Source organism: Sardina pilchardus, chromosome 17 (assembly GCF_963854185.1).
Source record: "Sardina pilchardus chromosome 17, fSarPil1.1, whole genome shotgun sequence".
In the NCBI taxonomy this organism is placed as follows: domain Eukaryota; kingdom Metazoa; phylum Chordata; class Actinopteri; order Clupeiformes; family Clupeidae; genus Sardina; species Sardina pilchardus.
The window spans coordinates 26859290-26876789 of NC_085010.1; the positions used below are offsets into that span (position 1 = coordinate 26859290).

The window sequence follows — 17500 nt, forward strand, 5'->3', positions numbered from 1 at the left end:
CATGCATTTCATATATATCTCATGGTTGTTATCGTTATCCGACCCATTTATCCCCCTTTTTGCTCATCAACAAGATGCAATCACTTCAGGCAGGATATGTACTGTAAGCTTATGGCTGCATCTGGCCAAGAGGAATGGGATCAGAATTATAAGCAGTGCAAACTTTAAGTTTATTAACTTTCCGTTCATTGCAGGTCATGGTAGCACTGCGGTGAAAGTCGGTGAAAAGTCTGGGGAAAAGTCAGGGAATTTGACATGTGACTTAGAATGGGAACCCTGAGAAGGCCATCTGCCATGTTTTCTCACATGCGTGCTTGCTTGCTTGCAGTGCTTGTGTGCAGCCAAAACCTGTGCGTTGGCCAGTATGAGGGTGGGGCGGCGGCGGGGCTCGGCTGGGCCCTGTGTGGTCCAGCAGGGTTTTGGGACTGTGGCCACCCCTGGGCAGGTTGGCGGAGGCTAAGAAACGGAGTGCTGATAAGTGAAGATGACTCACAGATTAATCAGGCAAGTGCGTCCTGCTTCGGTAGAAAGAGAGAGAGAGAGAGAGAGAGAGAAAGAGAGAGAGGCAGGGATCAAGTGGCGACACACTTTCACAAAATGAGAAGGCGCTGGAGAGCACAAGCTGCTGGAATATTGATGGGACTCTTACTTTGTTTGTTTGTCGTTGTTTTTGTTGACTCCACTTAGAATGATTGCTGCTATTGCAGCATTAAACAATAGGTCTTGTTTCATCAGCTTGACTGATTTTGAGACGTGCCAATATTGCATTTTTCTCTGCACAAGTTCACTGTGCATTTATCCCGTAGCCTCAAGTCTTCATATATTTTTTTTTTGTTCAGTACTTGCTGCCTAGAAGGTTTACGGGTTAGGATGCAAGGTTCTCTCTCCTATAGCGAAAGCATTACTAAAAAGCCCGGGTCTTAGATCCGAACGAATGCGGCTCTTTGATATTGCTTTAAGCCCATTATGCTGAACTGGTGCTGCTATTTTGGGAGCAGCTGCTTTCATACACAATCCGAAGCCAAAAAAAAAAAAATCAACGGGAGTGTCGCGTCGCCTAATGTGAGGCCGCAAGCCGAGCTGGCTGTCAGGTTTAATTAAATTGAAAAAGCCAATCTAGTGCTGGCGTTTGTAAAGCTTTATTAATCGAACGATAACCTGCACGACCTCCCTGTAATCAGCTTTCTCTCGTGGGGTCTGTGTGTGCATAGGGCATATAGGGAATAAAACTAGGGGGAGGGACTTAATAGGTTAAAGGGGCAACAGCCAATGCGGTTCTCTGGGGTGTCTCTTGATGGGCAGGTATCTTAGCCTGTCAGAGCTATGCTCAAGTCAGCTTCAGTAGGGAGACAGCAGGATGCTTCCCCTTATGTTACTGTCTCTTTGCCTCTCTCGTTATCAGGGCTTTCTCTTTCACAAATGCACACAGACACTCACTAACACAATGTTTTTGGGTCAGGTAGACTCCCTTTGTCTTTGATGTCCTTCATGATTACGCTCTCTTTGCCTTTCTCTTCATCTCTCTCTCTCTCTCTCTCTCTCTCTCTCTTGCTCTCTCTATCTTTCTCTGTCGACTCTCTTGTGCCACGAAGCATATGCTTGTAGGTAGCTCCACCTCACCTTCACCCCAACCCACTCCCCACCCCACTCCCCAACCCCTTCCTAGTATACATACACCTGTTAATCTCATTTAATCCGGCTGTCCGGAGCAGGTGATGGTTGGGGAGACCTGGCTGGTGTGCCTGATGTTGTTGTTGTTGTTGATGATTTGTTGTGTCTGTCAACCATGTTTATCCCATCTCCCTCCTATTCTATGTAGAGTGGCTGTAAGTGACCCCCCCCCCCCCCCCCCCCTGGCCCACTCCATGCTGTGCCCTGGCACTGCCTGGCCTTTCTTGTTTTTGTTTTGTTGCTGCTGTTATTTTTTGTTACATTTTTTATGTTTGTCTTTTTGTTTTGTTGTGCTTTATTGTTGCTGTTTGTTTGACTAACGCTTCTGTTCTTTTTTTGTCTTCCTTTTGTCTCTTCTTTTGTCCTGTCCTGCTCTTGCTTGTTGTCTGCTGCCACCACCACCACCACCACCACCACCACCACAATGACTCCACCAACCAACCAACCAATCAACCAACCAACCAACCAATCAACCCACCCTTCAATCAACTTCTCTGTGTGTGTGTGTGTGTGTGTGTGTGTGTGTGTGTGTGTGTGTGTGTGTGTGTGTGTGTGTGTGTGTGTGTGTGTGTGTGTGTGTGTGTGTGTGTGTGTATGTGTATGTCTATGTCTGTGTCCGCTTTGAAATGGCTGGAACTGTGTGTGTGTGTGTGTGTGTGCTGGTGCACCTGCCCACCCTCCTCTAGCATCATGCAGAGATCAAAGAACCCCCTGGCTGCTCAGGTAAGGTGCCGATCTTTGTCTGTGTGTGTGTGTGTGTGTGTTTGTGTGTGTGTGTGTGTGTGTTTTTATGTGTGTAGCGAAAGAGAGAGAGACAGACGGGTATGTCCTCAACTGAAAGGGCACTTTTCCAGAGCTATCTGTGGTCAGCCTCTTCAAACACTTTTGTTTGTGTGTGTGTGTGTGTATTGCATTAATGCGTAAATGTGGAATAAGAGGCGTTTTCAGCAGTTGACAGAGGGCATGGGGCAAGTGAATGGTGTCAGTCAATGAAATCAGATGTCTGGTAAGAGTGTAGTAAGCCCAAGGAAGGGGAACACTACTCTGATTTCAGAATAATCTAGGGGCATTGTTGGACATAATGCAGAGCGAAGTCCCAAGGATCTCACTTACAGTGCGGTCACACGCTTGCGTCCGCTAACATATGCCTCATTTCATCATATTTCCATAAACGCGTACTGATTGGTTTGTCAGTGTTCGAAAATTTGCATAAACTGAATTTCATTGGCTGGCGCTTGCACGATCCGTCAAAAGTTGAACATTTCTCAACTTTTTAACGGAGGCAACGCATTCCAGGCAACGCATCGGACCCACAATTCAGTGCGGCATCAAGTGAAGTCCAGCCAATATAAAGTGAATGGGAAAACAACGGACGAACGTTGGCGGACGCAAGCGTGTGACCGCACCGTTAGGCTACAATCTCACTTTAGGAACATTTGTGACCTACAGTACGTGTTTGCAGTTTCTAAAACTGTGATAGACTTAAACTGTTATAAGCAATGTGTCTTTGCTTTTTTTCCTGCCAGCATGTATTTGAGTGTGCACATTTTTTGTTGTAGAAAATATGATGAAGGAGAGTACAGCCATGTCATTTGTAAATGTAATTTGGTCATCTGATGATGAACTGTTTGTGGAAGTTGTCTGGAAGGTGTTGTCTAATATCCCTCCATTTTTTTTAAAGTGCATGTTAACTGTTAGTGTTAGAAAGTTAACAGAAACAATTTATTCGCATTTGGTAGCATTTTTACCAGCATGTTCCATTCATGTTTCCCTGATGACCTTAGGGTTTGATCCCACAGCTGATCAGAACTCTTTCCTAGATCAGGAGTACATTTTGAACTCGCATAGCACATTGGATGGAAACCCATGTACTGTAGATGCACACATTTTACACGCAGATGAGCACATTTTCATGAATGCCCACAGAGTGTGCAAATGAGCTGACTGGAAACATTGACTGCCACACTCGCATAGTAAGTCAACTGACTGGCATTTAGACAGTCGAGATTTAGACAAGATAGTTCCAGCCTATTTGCTGACAGTAGATTGTGCAGCATTTTGATCCACTTCATGAGCACCCTCTTTTTAACAGCCCATGTCAAACTGAGATTCTACTTGTGTGACATTAAGATCATTGTGTAGAAGGTTTGTCTATATAAGTACAGAGGTAACAGCCATGCTCACCAGACAAAATGTACCTACTGTAGCATGTACTGTATATCCATGATCACAACAAGACGACCAAGATTGATAATTTAGCCTAAATTAATTAATGTTATACTTTTTAAATGAAATATTCCAGATAGCTACTGCACTGTTATGACCAAAAGATGAAGATCATGACTGAAAGTGAAGCGCCATGAGTGCAAAGACTTGCTCAATGAAGAAAGAGATGCGATTGTAAGATAACTCGAAAATACTTGTCAACGTTTTGTTTATTTGTCAATTTGAATTCAAGACCACCGCACGGGCACTGACGAACGTGTTGCCATAGTGAAATTGTCCATATAACCAAAGCACTCGGGGAGATGTGGTGGCAAAATGAATAGAAAACCCTAACCCTCTTAATTAGAACAATGAATGTGGCTCTTCAGCCACGTTAGGCTAATTAGTTTTGACGAATTGGTCAGAGATTGCCTGCAGACTAATATCAGTATTTAAGCAATAGCACTTAACTAAAACATAATTGGCTGAATGAGTCCAGCCGTAAGAAGCATTTATGACTGCATCAGTAAATGAAGAAATTGCAGGAAAAGCCCATGCAAAGGCACACAACGAGAAAAAGTAGCCTGAAGTGTTTGAAATATTTGGAGACAATGGCAGGGAAAATAGCAATGTGAAGTATGTGATAGATTAAAGATTCAGCGGTGACATTGGTCTTAATGAAATGCAGGCTAGTAAGACGTTGCTGTGAGACTGCCATGGTCATATTCACAAGAATGTTTAGCTTTGTTTTCGTGCTGAATTTGTTGGACCACATGGTGTCATGAATGCCTAAAAGCTAACGTGTGATAGGCCATTCTGATCAGCTTTAAAATCAGATATTTTAGCCAGCACAAGTGTAACTAGGTCCACAGATTTTTGGGGGGACAAATTGCAGCTTGTGTAGCAAGACGGACACAATTTCTCATATTTTAGTATTAGTTGTTGGGTCATATTATAGCATTAGTAGTTGGGTTGACATGAAGCAGTGGGTGAGCAGACCAATTGCGAATATAGACCTATGTATCACTTGCGTGTGTGTATGTACAGTATGTGTGTCGTGTGCAAGTCAGTGGGTGTGTATGTGTTGGAGGATGTGAGTCGTGTGCAAGTAAGTGGCTGTGTGTATGTGTGTTCAAGGATGTGGGTTGATGGCAGAGGTGGGAAGGGTAGTTTTTGTGCCTATATATATCCTGTGACTGGACAGGTCAGGGTCACAGTGGGGAAGCCATGTGCTCTCTTGAAGTCCTAACTCACCGCTGCATGACATGCAGAAATGCACACACGCAGCTCAGGCCTAAGAGGAAGTGAGACAAACCGCCCACATCCTTTTGTGTTTCTCAAAATGCTCAGCACAAACAGTCATCTGATTTGGTGAACAAGCTACTCTGGTTGTACTGTATCGCAAATTAATCACATTGAACAGATGAAGGACACAGTCTTGGTTTCAAATTGTTTTTTTTAATGGGGTTGTAGTAGCATGCCAATATGTTTCTCCCTCATGGAAAGCTATCTTCAAATAGACAACACACTCATATATTTCATAACCAACACAAAATTAACTCTGATCTGAAATCGCTATTTCTTATGTCATCTTTTCAGTTTCATAATGTTCTAGGCTGTTACAATTTAAAGTGATAGTATGGCAGTTCTACATGTTTGTTGACAGCAAACACTGGTGTCCTGTTCAGATTCATTTTGATTGTATCATGTGATAAGACAAGTACACACACTTGTCATTCCTACAAACCACGCAGGTCATGTACTATATACAGTTCTGTGGTTGAGGTTGGATAACCTTGTGAAACTTTAAACAAGCTTTCACAGCAGCGCATTGTCATCATATTGCAAAAAAAAGAGAAGTAAAGAGAAGTTGGCGAGCCAGCCAGTATCAAATGTGCTTTTGATGGTGTTTATAAGGTTTTCTTCCCTGCTTGTTAGTATTAGAAGAGTTTCCTGTTTCCTATGTAGGTCTCATTAAAGGTCGAGTTCTATTTCCCTCACTCTCTTTTTCTCACGCACACACCAGAAACTCACACTCGCAAACACACCACTCACTCTTACTCTCTAAATTCATACAAACACACTCTCTTATATTTAATGCTGGTCATACACAAGCAGGCAGACACACACACACACACACACAGACACACACACACACACACACACACACACACACACACACACACACACACACACACACACACACACAGGGAGACTGATTCCTAAAAGGAAGTATTGAGAGGGGCATGAGCTGATTGAATGAGTGTGACTGCAGTCATGAGGTCCTGTAGAGGGCTTGCTGTATGGACCCCTTTAATGCCAGTACCCGAGGCCATTTTCCACAGAAGTTTGGAAACGTTCAAGGAGCTAAAGAGTAGAACTATTAGGCCTAGAACAAAGCATACCTTAAATAAGAGATATAGATATAGAATTTAAGATGTTCAATAGGTCTGTTATGGTGGTATAATGGTTCGGTGTGTATTATTTGAAGCACAAATCAGACAGTGCTGGAAGTTCCGCAAGTTCCTGAAATAGTTCTGCAGTTACTGAATTCCTGAAATAGTTCCTCCGCTCCTCCGGAAAATCCCCATTATCCTATAGGGGGGATTTCTGACAACATGGTCTTACCCAGGGAAATTATAGGAAATCACCAATCAGTTAATCTAGACCGTAACTGCGAGTTGTTTGTGTTTTTTGTTTCACTGATCTTTTGCCCTCTGTCTGAAGCCAGAGTAAACCACTGATACAATTTGGTTTGAAATATGATGCAGGTTGTCCCCAGAGGAGCAATTGACTTGAGTTTGCTCTCTATCCGTTAATCTGTGGCAGTGCTAGTCTGATATTGCACAGATTTGAAACAGGCTTTCTGGTATGGGATTTGTTTAGTCGGACGAACCATCCCTGAAATGTCCACCTCATCCCAAAGACAATCTCTGTCACTACATGCCGTTTTCACTGTGTGTGTGTGTGTGTGTGTGTGTGTGAAGGTGGTGTGCAGGTGGTGTCACTGCGACTGTGAACTACAGTATGCCAGAACGCTTGTGAACACAAGCCTTGTGAACAGTGTAGCTTTCACCGCCACATGTGCGTCACTCTAATCAGCTGCTCTTGTGCCTCTGGTTTGATGATAACAATCTGACATTACATCAAGTTTTATTGAGCTGTAGGTTACTGTACGGCCCACGGGCTCACATTTCCAGGCACTGTGCGTGCAGAGTATAAATATGGCTTATTGTTAAATCCCTGTTGGGCATCCAAATAGGTGAATGACTGCAGTACTCCCCCTCCCCTTCCCCATACGGACAGACACACACAATTCAGAAGCATTTGTTTCTTTTATTGCCTGTGCGGATTCTGTCATAGCTGTCATGGTTGGATTATTTCCTGGTTTTGTGTGTGTGTGTGTGTGTGTCTCACAAATGCGTACATTTAATACAGTGACGCACAGATGTAGCATATCTCCAATCTGCTGTCTGACAACACATGTTGACCAGAGAGAGAGGGTGGGGTTGGGGAGATAATCTGATCCGGGCTGTGATGTCCACTGCGAATTGTGTTGTAAACTTTTGAGCCTTTGTTCCATTGAGACACAGTTTGAGGGAAAGCCAGTGCACTCTATGGCCAGACAGTGCACAGGACAATGCCCCTCTGCACCACCAGAGGGTGTGCTGGGTGCATTAATCAGCCTCTACCCAGAGATTGTTCTAGAAGGCCCCCCAAGCACCTCTCACTGGACATAGACACCCCCATGTTTTAGTGGCTCCTTTTCCCTTCTTTTCCCTTCATTCTGTCTCCTCGTATTTTGTTGGATGTTTTTCCATACGGTGCAGCTGACATTGAAGGGAAAAAAGAAACGTTTTTATTTACTGTTCCTTCTCTGTTGTCTCCCGTATCCACAGCTGCCTTAATGCCTGGTGATGATGCGGCCCTTTTGACCCCGGGGAGGATGAGTCAGCGCCAAGGGAAGGAGGCGGGGCTTCTCACGCCCAATCGAGACCTGCTCACAAGCCCCTCCCTCAGTCCTGGGGTCAGCTACAGCCACGGTAAGAGTTCTTTTTCGCTTATCCGACGCCAGTGAAAGTCTGATCCAGGACCAAACTGCATGGTCCAGTCAGGGGCGATTAGATCTATGGTGGTGGACTTTGATTGTGCATTTGTTAAGTGGGCGCACTAATTTAGTGAACAAGTGCTCTTCATGAAGACATCTTTGGCCTTGTTTGCTATACATGGCATGACACGCAATGTAAGTGGGTTTCCTTTGGTGTGCAAGCATCTTGTGTTATCTGGGGAGCATTCTGTGTCTCATTCAGCATTGCAGATGGGGGCTCTGCAAAACTGATTAATGCAAATCTTCACAGCATTGTGATCATGCCCTTTAAAAAGCTGAAGTGTTGTGGTTTTCACAAAGAATATCATGAGAGTGGCATTGCTTGATCAGAGCACATCATTTAGGAAAAGCTATCAATGTCCATCAGTGCTATCAATGCTGACAACTTGCACACAACCATGTTTGCTCAATCCACAATCGTAAGGACATGAAACTCTATGATGACAGATGGCATACAGTGTTGCTCCACAAAATCAGTGTTGCGCCACAAAATCCCCTGTCCTTCCTGTTTGTTCGTGCTCATCGGTCGACTTATCGCGACTTCATTACAAGATGGCAGCCAGCGGAGCGATTCAATGAAGGTACTGCTTGTATAAACACTTCCAAACTGTGCACTTCCAACATTCTCAGTATCTCGTTTTAAATGTCAGGACCCTCAGAAGTCCACCAATGCAGTGTGGAGTTACTTGGAACCTTTTAATGGTGTAAAAATAGCGATTTAGCAGTGCTTTTAGTTAGCCCCCACAGCTAGCTGCAAGCCTAATGCAAGCTCGGCTGAAAACGGCGTAATTCGGATCAAAGCACTTAATTGCTATAGTGTTGTTGTTAATAATAATGACCACAAAGCTTTATTTATAGTACATTTGTCATACACAGGATGCAACTCAAAGTGTTGCATCCTGTGAAGAGTCACACTATACCAAAGGAATTTCTCCCCTTGACCAGTATGGGGCAGTGATGTAATGTCTAAGGCTATTCACAACAATAGCCGTACTGCCCTACACTGTCCTACAGGTCTGTCTTTTGGTGCATTTTTCATTACTGACCACTAGAGAGCGCCGCTTAGCTGAGCCCACAGCGGTGCTGCATTTTGAACTGCAATACACTGATGATGATTGGAGTCAACCTCCATTCCGTCAGGATCTGGTTGGTAGCAGTGTAGGCAGGGAGGCTCCAGCTGTTTGACGCATTCTGATTGTGTGTGTGTGTGTGTGTGTGTGTGTGTGTGTGTGTGTGTGTGTGTGTGTGTGTGTGTGTGTGTGTGTGTGTGTGTGTGTGTGTGTGTGTGTGTGTGTGTGTGTGTGTGTGTGTGTGTGTGTGTGTGTGTGTGTGTGTGTGTGTGTGTGAAATAGTATCTACCGTATTTTCCGGACTATAAGGCGCACTTAAAAGCCTTTCATTTTCTCAAAGAAAGAGAGTGCGCCTTATAATCCAGTGCGCCTTACATATGGAATAATTCAGGACCTCGAATTGATTTTGTGTGATACACGGCGCTCTGTCAAAATGTTATTGTGAAAGTGTTTGATAGAGTCTGACTGACTGACTTATCGGTTTTGTTTCGCTTAATGCGCCTTATAGTCTAGTGCGCTTTATATATGAAACAAGTTTGAAAATAGACCATTCATTGACAGTGCGCCTTATAATCCAGTGCGCCTTATAGTGCGGAAAATACGGTACCTCTTTCGGAAAGTTGAACTTTTCCAATTCTGTCCTTGGCTAGCATAAGTGAGTCATATCACACACTATAGATTTTTCCACATTCACCTTGGAAAAATATTGAATAAATAAAACCCTTCAAATCCAATGAAATAAAGTATTTTTAATGTTCACTCAATTGTCGTGCCTCGGACCTCTGACTGCCTTCTACAAACTTTATCACCCAGAAAGTTTACCAACAGGACAGTCACAGTTTGTTTAAAACCCCTTCAAATGTTTGCCCGTCCCCTGCAGTTTTTCCAACACATCCAGTGTCCAGTGTAAGACAATATTGGCCACTCTATTCCGAGTGCATTGACACAGAAGGTGAGCCGAGCCCTGCCCTTGTGGCCTCTGTCCTCTCAACAACCTTATCCACTTAGCCGCCGGGGCGACAAAGTCCTCTCGGCCCAGCACGTCGTGAGACCATGACGCACCAGTACTGTTCCTCATGCTGGCCTGGGAATCCCAGGCTGGGATCAGGGCACATTTGCTTGATTTCAGGCATGTTTAAGATTTTAAGAATGAACTAGAAAAGCACTCAGAGAGCACAGACCTCCGCCAAGCGAAAGCATGCTCTAACCGCTTCCTGGATCCAGACGGTAATACGGATCACTCCCAAAATGTAATCGTTTCAGACCTTCCCTGAACATTTTGTTGAAATCCATCCATAACTTTTTGAGTTATCTTGTGAACAAACAAACAGACAAACAAACAAACAAACCGTAATAATAATGCATACACCGACTTCAAAAATGTCAGGTTTCTTTAGGCAGGGACATTTTTCTTACTTTAAGTCCTGTGGGATGATGACGTGTCCTTAAACAAGTGAATTGCTGAATCATATAGCCCAAATGCCTCCATAGGTCTCAACCATTGTTAAAGCCAGAGTGAAAAGATGTATGGCAGTGCAGGATGGGTAGTCGATGAATGGGTCAATTCACCTCTGAGCTCCTTCTTCTGCAACTCATCTCTGCTGACTGGTTTCGTTTGACCGCATTGGGGGAGGAATTAAGAAATGCTGTTGGCTTACTTGGCTTTGTATCCACCTTAATTGATGTCAAATACAAATGCTGATCGTCTTGCAGTGCCCTCAGAACTGTGATGCACATCCTTGTGGTGTATGTTCTTCTCTCATTTTATTTTCGAGTTGACGAGACGAGAGATCTCTGACGAGATTCTTTTGGCTGTGTTTAGAACTGTCGGCCCCTCCCCTGCACTTGTCGAGAGATGGAAATCCTCATATTCCGTTTGAAGCATCCTCCTCTGTTGTTGTTATCCCTGAGATTGGGCTGTAGGTGTGACAGGTTGTGCAGATCATGTGTTTGTGTGTGTGTTTGTGTGGGTGAGGGGGACGTGAGTCTTATTCTGGTGCGCAATCGGAATAGCTGCTGGGCTCGTCTGTCTGTGTTTACTTGGGATGTTCAAACGCGCGCAAGACATCCCTCCCACACATCTGTGTTGAATAGGACAGTGGTGTATTATGAATGGCTGTCTTCACACACACACACACACACACACACACACACACATATACACACGCATATACATGCACGCACACACACACAGAAACACACACACACACACACACACACACATATACACACGCATATACATGCACGCACACACACACAGAAACACACACATCAAAAAACCCTGCTGGATGAAAAGTGCCTCTACCTCTGAGACCTCTCCGCAACTCTGAGCACGGTCTCCATAGCAACCTCTGCAGCTCTGAGCTGTCCTTTAGAACTCTTGTCTGGAGTGGAGGGTGGCGGTTGGGAATCGATCAGTCGCCACACACCCTATAGGGCTGCCTTTTATGACAAATGCTCTTCCCCATCGGCCTCTGGGCGTGCAGCGGATGCTTTGTACCCGAGCCCCGCTCTGTTGCCCGCACACACACACACACACACACACACACACACACACACGTACACGTACACTCGATAAAGAACGAATTGCTCGGCTAAATGACATTCGATACCGTTAGCCCGCGCTTGCCCTCACACCAAGAACATGGGGGGGCGGAAGAGGATCAATCTTTTAAATGGACCAGCTGCTGTTTGCCGCCTCTGATGTCAGACTCGGCGAGGACTCTGTTTCGTGCCCCCTGCTTGTTTGTCTGCAGTCTCAATGGCAGACTCTGCCACCGGTAGGCCCTAAAGTGGAGCCTGCCCTGATTGATGAGACAATTGCGTCAGTGTACTTCTGCAAACGGTTCTCACTTAAAACCGACCCTAGTTGCTTTTGTTTTCTTTCTTCCTGACAAAGAGAGAGAGAGAGAGTGAGAGAGAGAGAAAGAGAGAGGGAAAATAAGAAAAAGAGAGCTGTACGGGACACGAAGGGGTAGGGATTTAGACTTAGCCTTTGAGGATTATGCCCATGTCATGCAGGGTGAGAAGAGTCATGAGCAAGTCTCCACCAATCCAGGAGCAGATTGCCCATTTCCTTTTTGGCCTTCGACCAATGAGAGGTGCCTTCTTAGCTGATTAAGGTGATGCACTGTTGTGTGTGTGTGTTTGCACACTGAAGCTGGAATCAGTCAACAGGGAGCAAAGGCAGAAACCATGGAGGATATGCCAGCCGTTTGGCAGGGGATATGCGTGCCTACCCATCACACAGAACAGTAGTCTTGGCAACGTTGCGTGCTTAGATGGGACTTAGATAGTGTGTGTGTGTGTGTGTGTGTATGTGTGTTTGTATGTGTGTCTGTGCCCGTGTTTGTCTGTGTATGTGTGTGTCAAAGCTTTGGAAAAGAAACACCCGGCTGCATTGACAAATGTGGGGCCTTCACTGAAATTCTCTTCAAGACAGGCAAGTACTGCCGCGTAGCTGGATTCTATAGAGCACATCCCCAACTCAACCTGGTAGTCTCCTATTGTTAGCATCAGAACCCCCCTCTCCCCACCTCACCTGTGTTGTGACCAAGTTCTTTAGCAATGCATCAGTGCTTCCTGTAGCAACACCATCATGATGTCCGAGCGTCCAGTGTTAGCATGTCTATACTACCGTCTCTCTCATAGTAGAAATTCATAGGCTAGACATTAGGCTAATGTTACTCACAAGGACAAAACAAGGTAGAACAAACAGGCGGGTGTGGGGGTGGGGGAGACTGGTGTTCTCTCAGGTCTCAGACCAGAAAGCCTCTTTGTCACTTAATCCCTGATTCAGTGGGTCTTCAGGTGTGTTAAGCAAACCCTTCTGGGAATATCTTACTGGAAACCGCCGTATATTTAACTTATTATTATTTGCCTAATCCTGACTTTTTGACCGGATGTGAACATAAAAGACCCCACACACAGACACACACACACACACACATTTTACCGTGCAGTAACCTACATTGAAAGGGAAGCTAGTGGTCACAGGGTTTAGCATCGGCTGCTAAAAGCACAGCCTCTGCCGCTAAGGCTTTTGAACCTTGACTTAATCCTCGCTGAGCCTTGTTGCTAGGTCGTCAGGTTGTGTGCAGACAGGAAAGTGAGAGAGAGTCATGCCACGGGCTGTTTTTTAGAGTTAACGAGGGCCTTTGTGGTGGAACTGGATACATATACTCATCAAATACTGTAACCTGCGGCATAAACTCAACTCAGGTGGAGGTGTGCCAGACGATTGTCTCTTGCACTCACAGTTGGTCCTGTGCAGCATAAACCTACCAACTGAGATTAATTTAGTTCAGTGCTTTTGCATTTATTGCCCATGGTAAAGGTACAGACTGACCTTATAGGCTACTTGTTTGCATTTTTACAGTCGAACATAGTCAGAAAACTGTTTTGTTATTCAGCTCTACTAGCACTTGAACTTTTATACAGAGACACATTGTATCCACGAATTGTGTTTGTAGCATTACCTAAAGCCCTGGGCCAGCTGATAATGTGAAGCCAGTTGATCATACGAGTGGTCTTTGGACAGTTTAGCCACGGCAGATTCCGATTCCTTAAGTCTTCCAGGAGCCGCCAAGTCACGCGAGCTCAGTCCCTTTAGGATGCCAGGAAAGATTGCTTCTGTCAGTCTTCTCTAGTAAGCGCACACACACTCATAGGGTACACGGCACAGGTGACTTGCTGCTGTGTTTTTGTATGCATTGGTGCGGGATGGAGGCAGTCTTGTCTTATGAAGTGATAAAACGATAATCTATATTCTGCTCATGTAGTGATGTTGCCACCGAGTCCCTGAGCTACTCTCTCCGTCGCCATAAGTTACCTTATGCTAGCGCAAGAGATTCCCATGATGAGAAAGATACTCTCTCCACCGCTCATTCAAACCCGCTGCTCAGTCCAAATCAATCAAGACCAGTTTGGGCCCGTGTCCCAATGAATCTACCGCCCGCTATTAGGGACCGGCTGTTGCACAGTTGCTGAACACAAGGGAGCTGTATTAGTGAAGGAGACTGAATTGGCAATTAAGCAAGTGCTGTTTAAGGACAGTGGGGATGTGAGTAAGTAAGCCTCACACCCACTCATGTTCCCCCCTCAGTGTTTTTCAGCTCATTAGAGAAGCATCACGAGTCGTCTGTGAACAAGCAGGTTTGACGAACGTTCTTACAAGCGTTTTCTTTTTTTTGTTTTTTTTTGTTGTTTTTTTCCCTCCTCAATGCGACAAGTTTAGTTTGTCTGAAGTAGGACTTGTGTAAGCCCTTTGAGCATAAAGATGTTTGAGTTCTTACAAGCCCCCCCCCCCCACACACACACTCCACCACCACCACCAGCACCACCCTCTCAATGCGACAAAATGGAGAGCGTGTGAATAGGGGCTCCCAGCTGCATAAGGCAGGGACCGAGAGCTTGATGAAAGGAGGGAAAGAGAAATTGACTGAGTAGGGGGAGAGATGGAGGAGAAGAAGAGAAAGTGAGAGATGGAGCGAGATGGGGCTGATTTGTTGTTCGCAGGGCTTAAGTGTGTGTGTGTGTGTGTGTGTGTGTGTGTGTGTGTGTGTGTGTGTGTTTTTGAGGGGTTTTTTTTCTTGCTTCAGACACGAACAGGCTTTTAGCGCACTGGGAGTCTCAGCAGGAGACGCTTGTGTAAGAGGAAGACGACGACCATGACAGCAACCGTGTGAGCAGATTAACCCAGTGCTGCCCCTCTGCCACTAACTGACCTGACCTGACACACACACTCACACACACACACACACACACACACACACACACTCACACTAATGAACAAAGCTAGCAGACTCCTAGACACACTGCACCACCCACACTTACTGATGGCTGGGGCTGGCTTAAAGCAGGGGGGATTAACTTGGAAAAACAAAGAGCAAAGTGGCTTTTCATAGCGTTGTTCCTCGAAAAATTTATTATTATAGGGTGCCGGTGGTGCTGTATTTCAGGGGATTAGAGAATGTGTTCCTCTCAGTGTCTCTTATGTCATGATTACAATTGTGTAACGTCACTGGACTAGCCATTTTACAAACACTTTCGTATTACCCAGATAATGGCTTTTTGAGGGCAACATCAAAAACGTGTATAGCTACTTGCGAGTTTCTGCCAGTTTTCCCATTTTAACTACTTGTTGAAGAGGTCAAACCTACTTATTCAACAAGCGATACAAAGTGGGATTGGTCAGGAGGATGAGAAAGCTGTCCTCCCTTCTTGTCGTTTTGATATTTGTTTTAGTTGTTTTAATATCCTCTCTGAATCCTACTGTACGTCATCCTGCCGACCGGGAGCGACGTGTTTCAGCAGAGAGTCAGGAGGTTAGCCCTGGTACTCTCAGGTCAGTCATATAATGTTGACCTACTGTAACTACCAGGGCTTGACCATTCGTCCTGTGTGCATGAGTTGAAAGAAGTCGAAAGCAAAAAAGAAAGTAGATTCTCTTTCATTGAGGAGTCTTAACCTATCCCAACAGCTAAGAGCCTAGACTAATGGATGGGTTGTGTTTTTGCTGTGATGGGGAAGAGGTATAAAGACAATGGAACATTCATCTTGGAGCAGCTGGAGGTAAAAAGAACAATTTCAACTGTAGAATCTAGTGTGTGAAGAAAGATAAGACAAGCTCATTCTTAGCAGGATTCAGTAAGGTGTCCCTTGCCTAGAGCTTGAGCTAGCCTATTCCTATTTCTTGCATTTCTGGTCCTGCCAATAGATGAGCAAGATCAGTCGACAGTCAGTCACCTCAGAACAAGTAGACCAGAAGAGGTCTTTGGTATTATTTGCCCTCAATGGTGCCTTCCAGGCAGCGCTGCCTTCAAGGCACTACTCCCTTCAGTTTAGGGGTAGGATGAGGGTTGAGGGGGTTAGGGTTAGGAGTAGGGCAGAGCCATAGAAAGAGAGAGTTGCGACACTCTTTGATGTTGCCGCCACGATCAAAAGTTCCAAAAAAACCTGTGCTGAATGGCTGAATCGCAGGAGGGTGGGATGTACTTCTGATGCTGGAAGGTGTAATCAATTAACTCATTGACTACTGACCAAGAGATTGGCTGTAAACAGTTCCAAAAGCTCCATAACGAGGAAATAGCCTGGAAAAAGCGCTGCCATTTTTTCCTATGGAGGTCTATGGGAGTGTCGCCACTCTGTTTTATCTACCGCTCTGGAGTAGGGTAAAGGTAGTGCCTTTTGTACGGCCTGGAAGGTGCCGTTGGGGGCAAAAAAACACCATTGAGCACCAGAAGACCTAGCTTTCCCTGTGGTTAGCGTGGGCTAGTTGAGTATCAGTGTTATGTCTGTAGCTTACTAATCAAAGCACAGGACTAGTGACTGCCTCAACAGGCTGTACCTTACCAGTGGATTCCCTCCATCCAGCGCAAGCTCAGCCCCAGACACACCCGTCACAGACTCACCTGACCTGCATGGTCACTTGCCTATCAACCCGGGTATCTTCACCAGCCCCTGCCCTGTGCTGTGTGTGTGTGTGTGTGTGTGTGTGTGTAGAGTGGTGATAAAAGGTCTACAATATGGCCTGCAAACAGACGGCTGATTGGCTTCGTGCACAGAGAGCAAAGAGTCACCGTTTGGAAGGCAAACACTCGTAAAACAAGGCCATCCAGAGCTCCAAATGCCAGGCCTGCCAGATCTCCTTTCATGGAGCTACAGAGGCGGGGAGAGTGTGTAAGCAGAAGTGATTAACATCCCTGTGATGCACACTGTTCCCCATAATAGCGGACCAGATAGCGGTTGATTACTAGCGCACCCACCACTGCCACCCCTGTACAATTACCCAGCCTTCCCATGAGTTGTCGTCGTCGTCAGGGTCTGTACCCCATTCAGACTGCAAGCAACTAGTGACAAGAGACTGAGCAATGTTAAGCGATTACCGGCAAAAAACAACCATTGGCAATGCAAAACATTGCACGGCAAATTCCTAGTGATATCAACTTTTTGAGACGACAATAAGCAACGGGTGACAAGCTCATCACGGTGCATGTGAACAGGATTATGCTGTTGCTCAATGTATTGTGTAGTGTAACTCAACCGTAACCCAGCGGGTAGGGTCAGGACCCTATTAGAGTCTCAGACTTCACATATGAGATCCACGGTGCCAACGAAGGTGTGTAGTTGAAATGTAAATTGGCATCTTAGATGTTGGTGCAGTGCTATGTGCCAACTGCATCTCACCCACTGCTCCGACGTTGGGTACTCTGAAAAGCGCTATATAAAACCTATGTATTATTATTATTATTATTATTATTATTATTATTATAACGGCGTGAGCATTCCAGGTTTTAGGTACGTCTAAAATGACAGGTAATTGCGTAACAGAAGCTTTCAACCGAAGCCCGGTACAAACGGGGTAAAATGCACTCAGCATGCACTGCACGCCTGTTCCTAGGACTCAGTGGCACTTTAAAGGAAAGGAAAAGAAAAAGATCTTAGT

The 17500-nt window shown here is 45.3% G+C and overlaps 1 protein-coding gene across 9 annotated transcripts in view; it reads left to right on the top strand.

Moving 5' to 3' along the window:
• The window catches only part of osbpl8 (oxysterol binding protein-like 8), a 99400-nt gene that overhangs the window by 40242 nt on the left and 41658 nt on the right, over window positions 1–17500 (top strand). For 8 of the 9 annotated variants that reach the window (XM_062517672.1, XM_062517676.1, XM_062517677.1 and 5 more), the window contains 2 exons: window positions 2358–2394; window positions 7776–7919. In XM_062517672.1, the coding sequence (XP_062373656.1) occupies window positions 2358–2394; window positions 7776–7919 (181 nt within the window). The remainder of the gene's footprint in view (window positions 1–2357; window positions 2395–7775; window positions 7920–17500) is intronic. The other variant, XM_062517679.1, reaches the window with a different exon arrangement.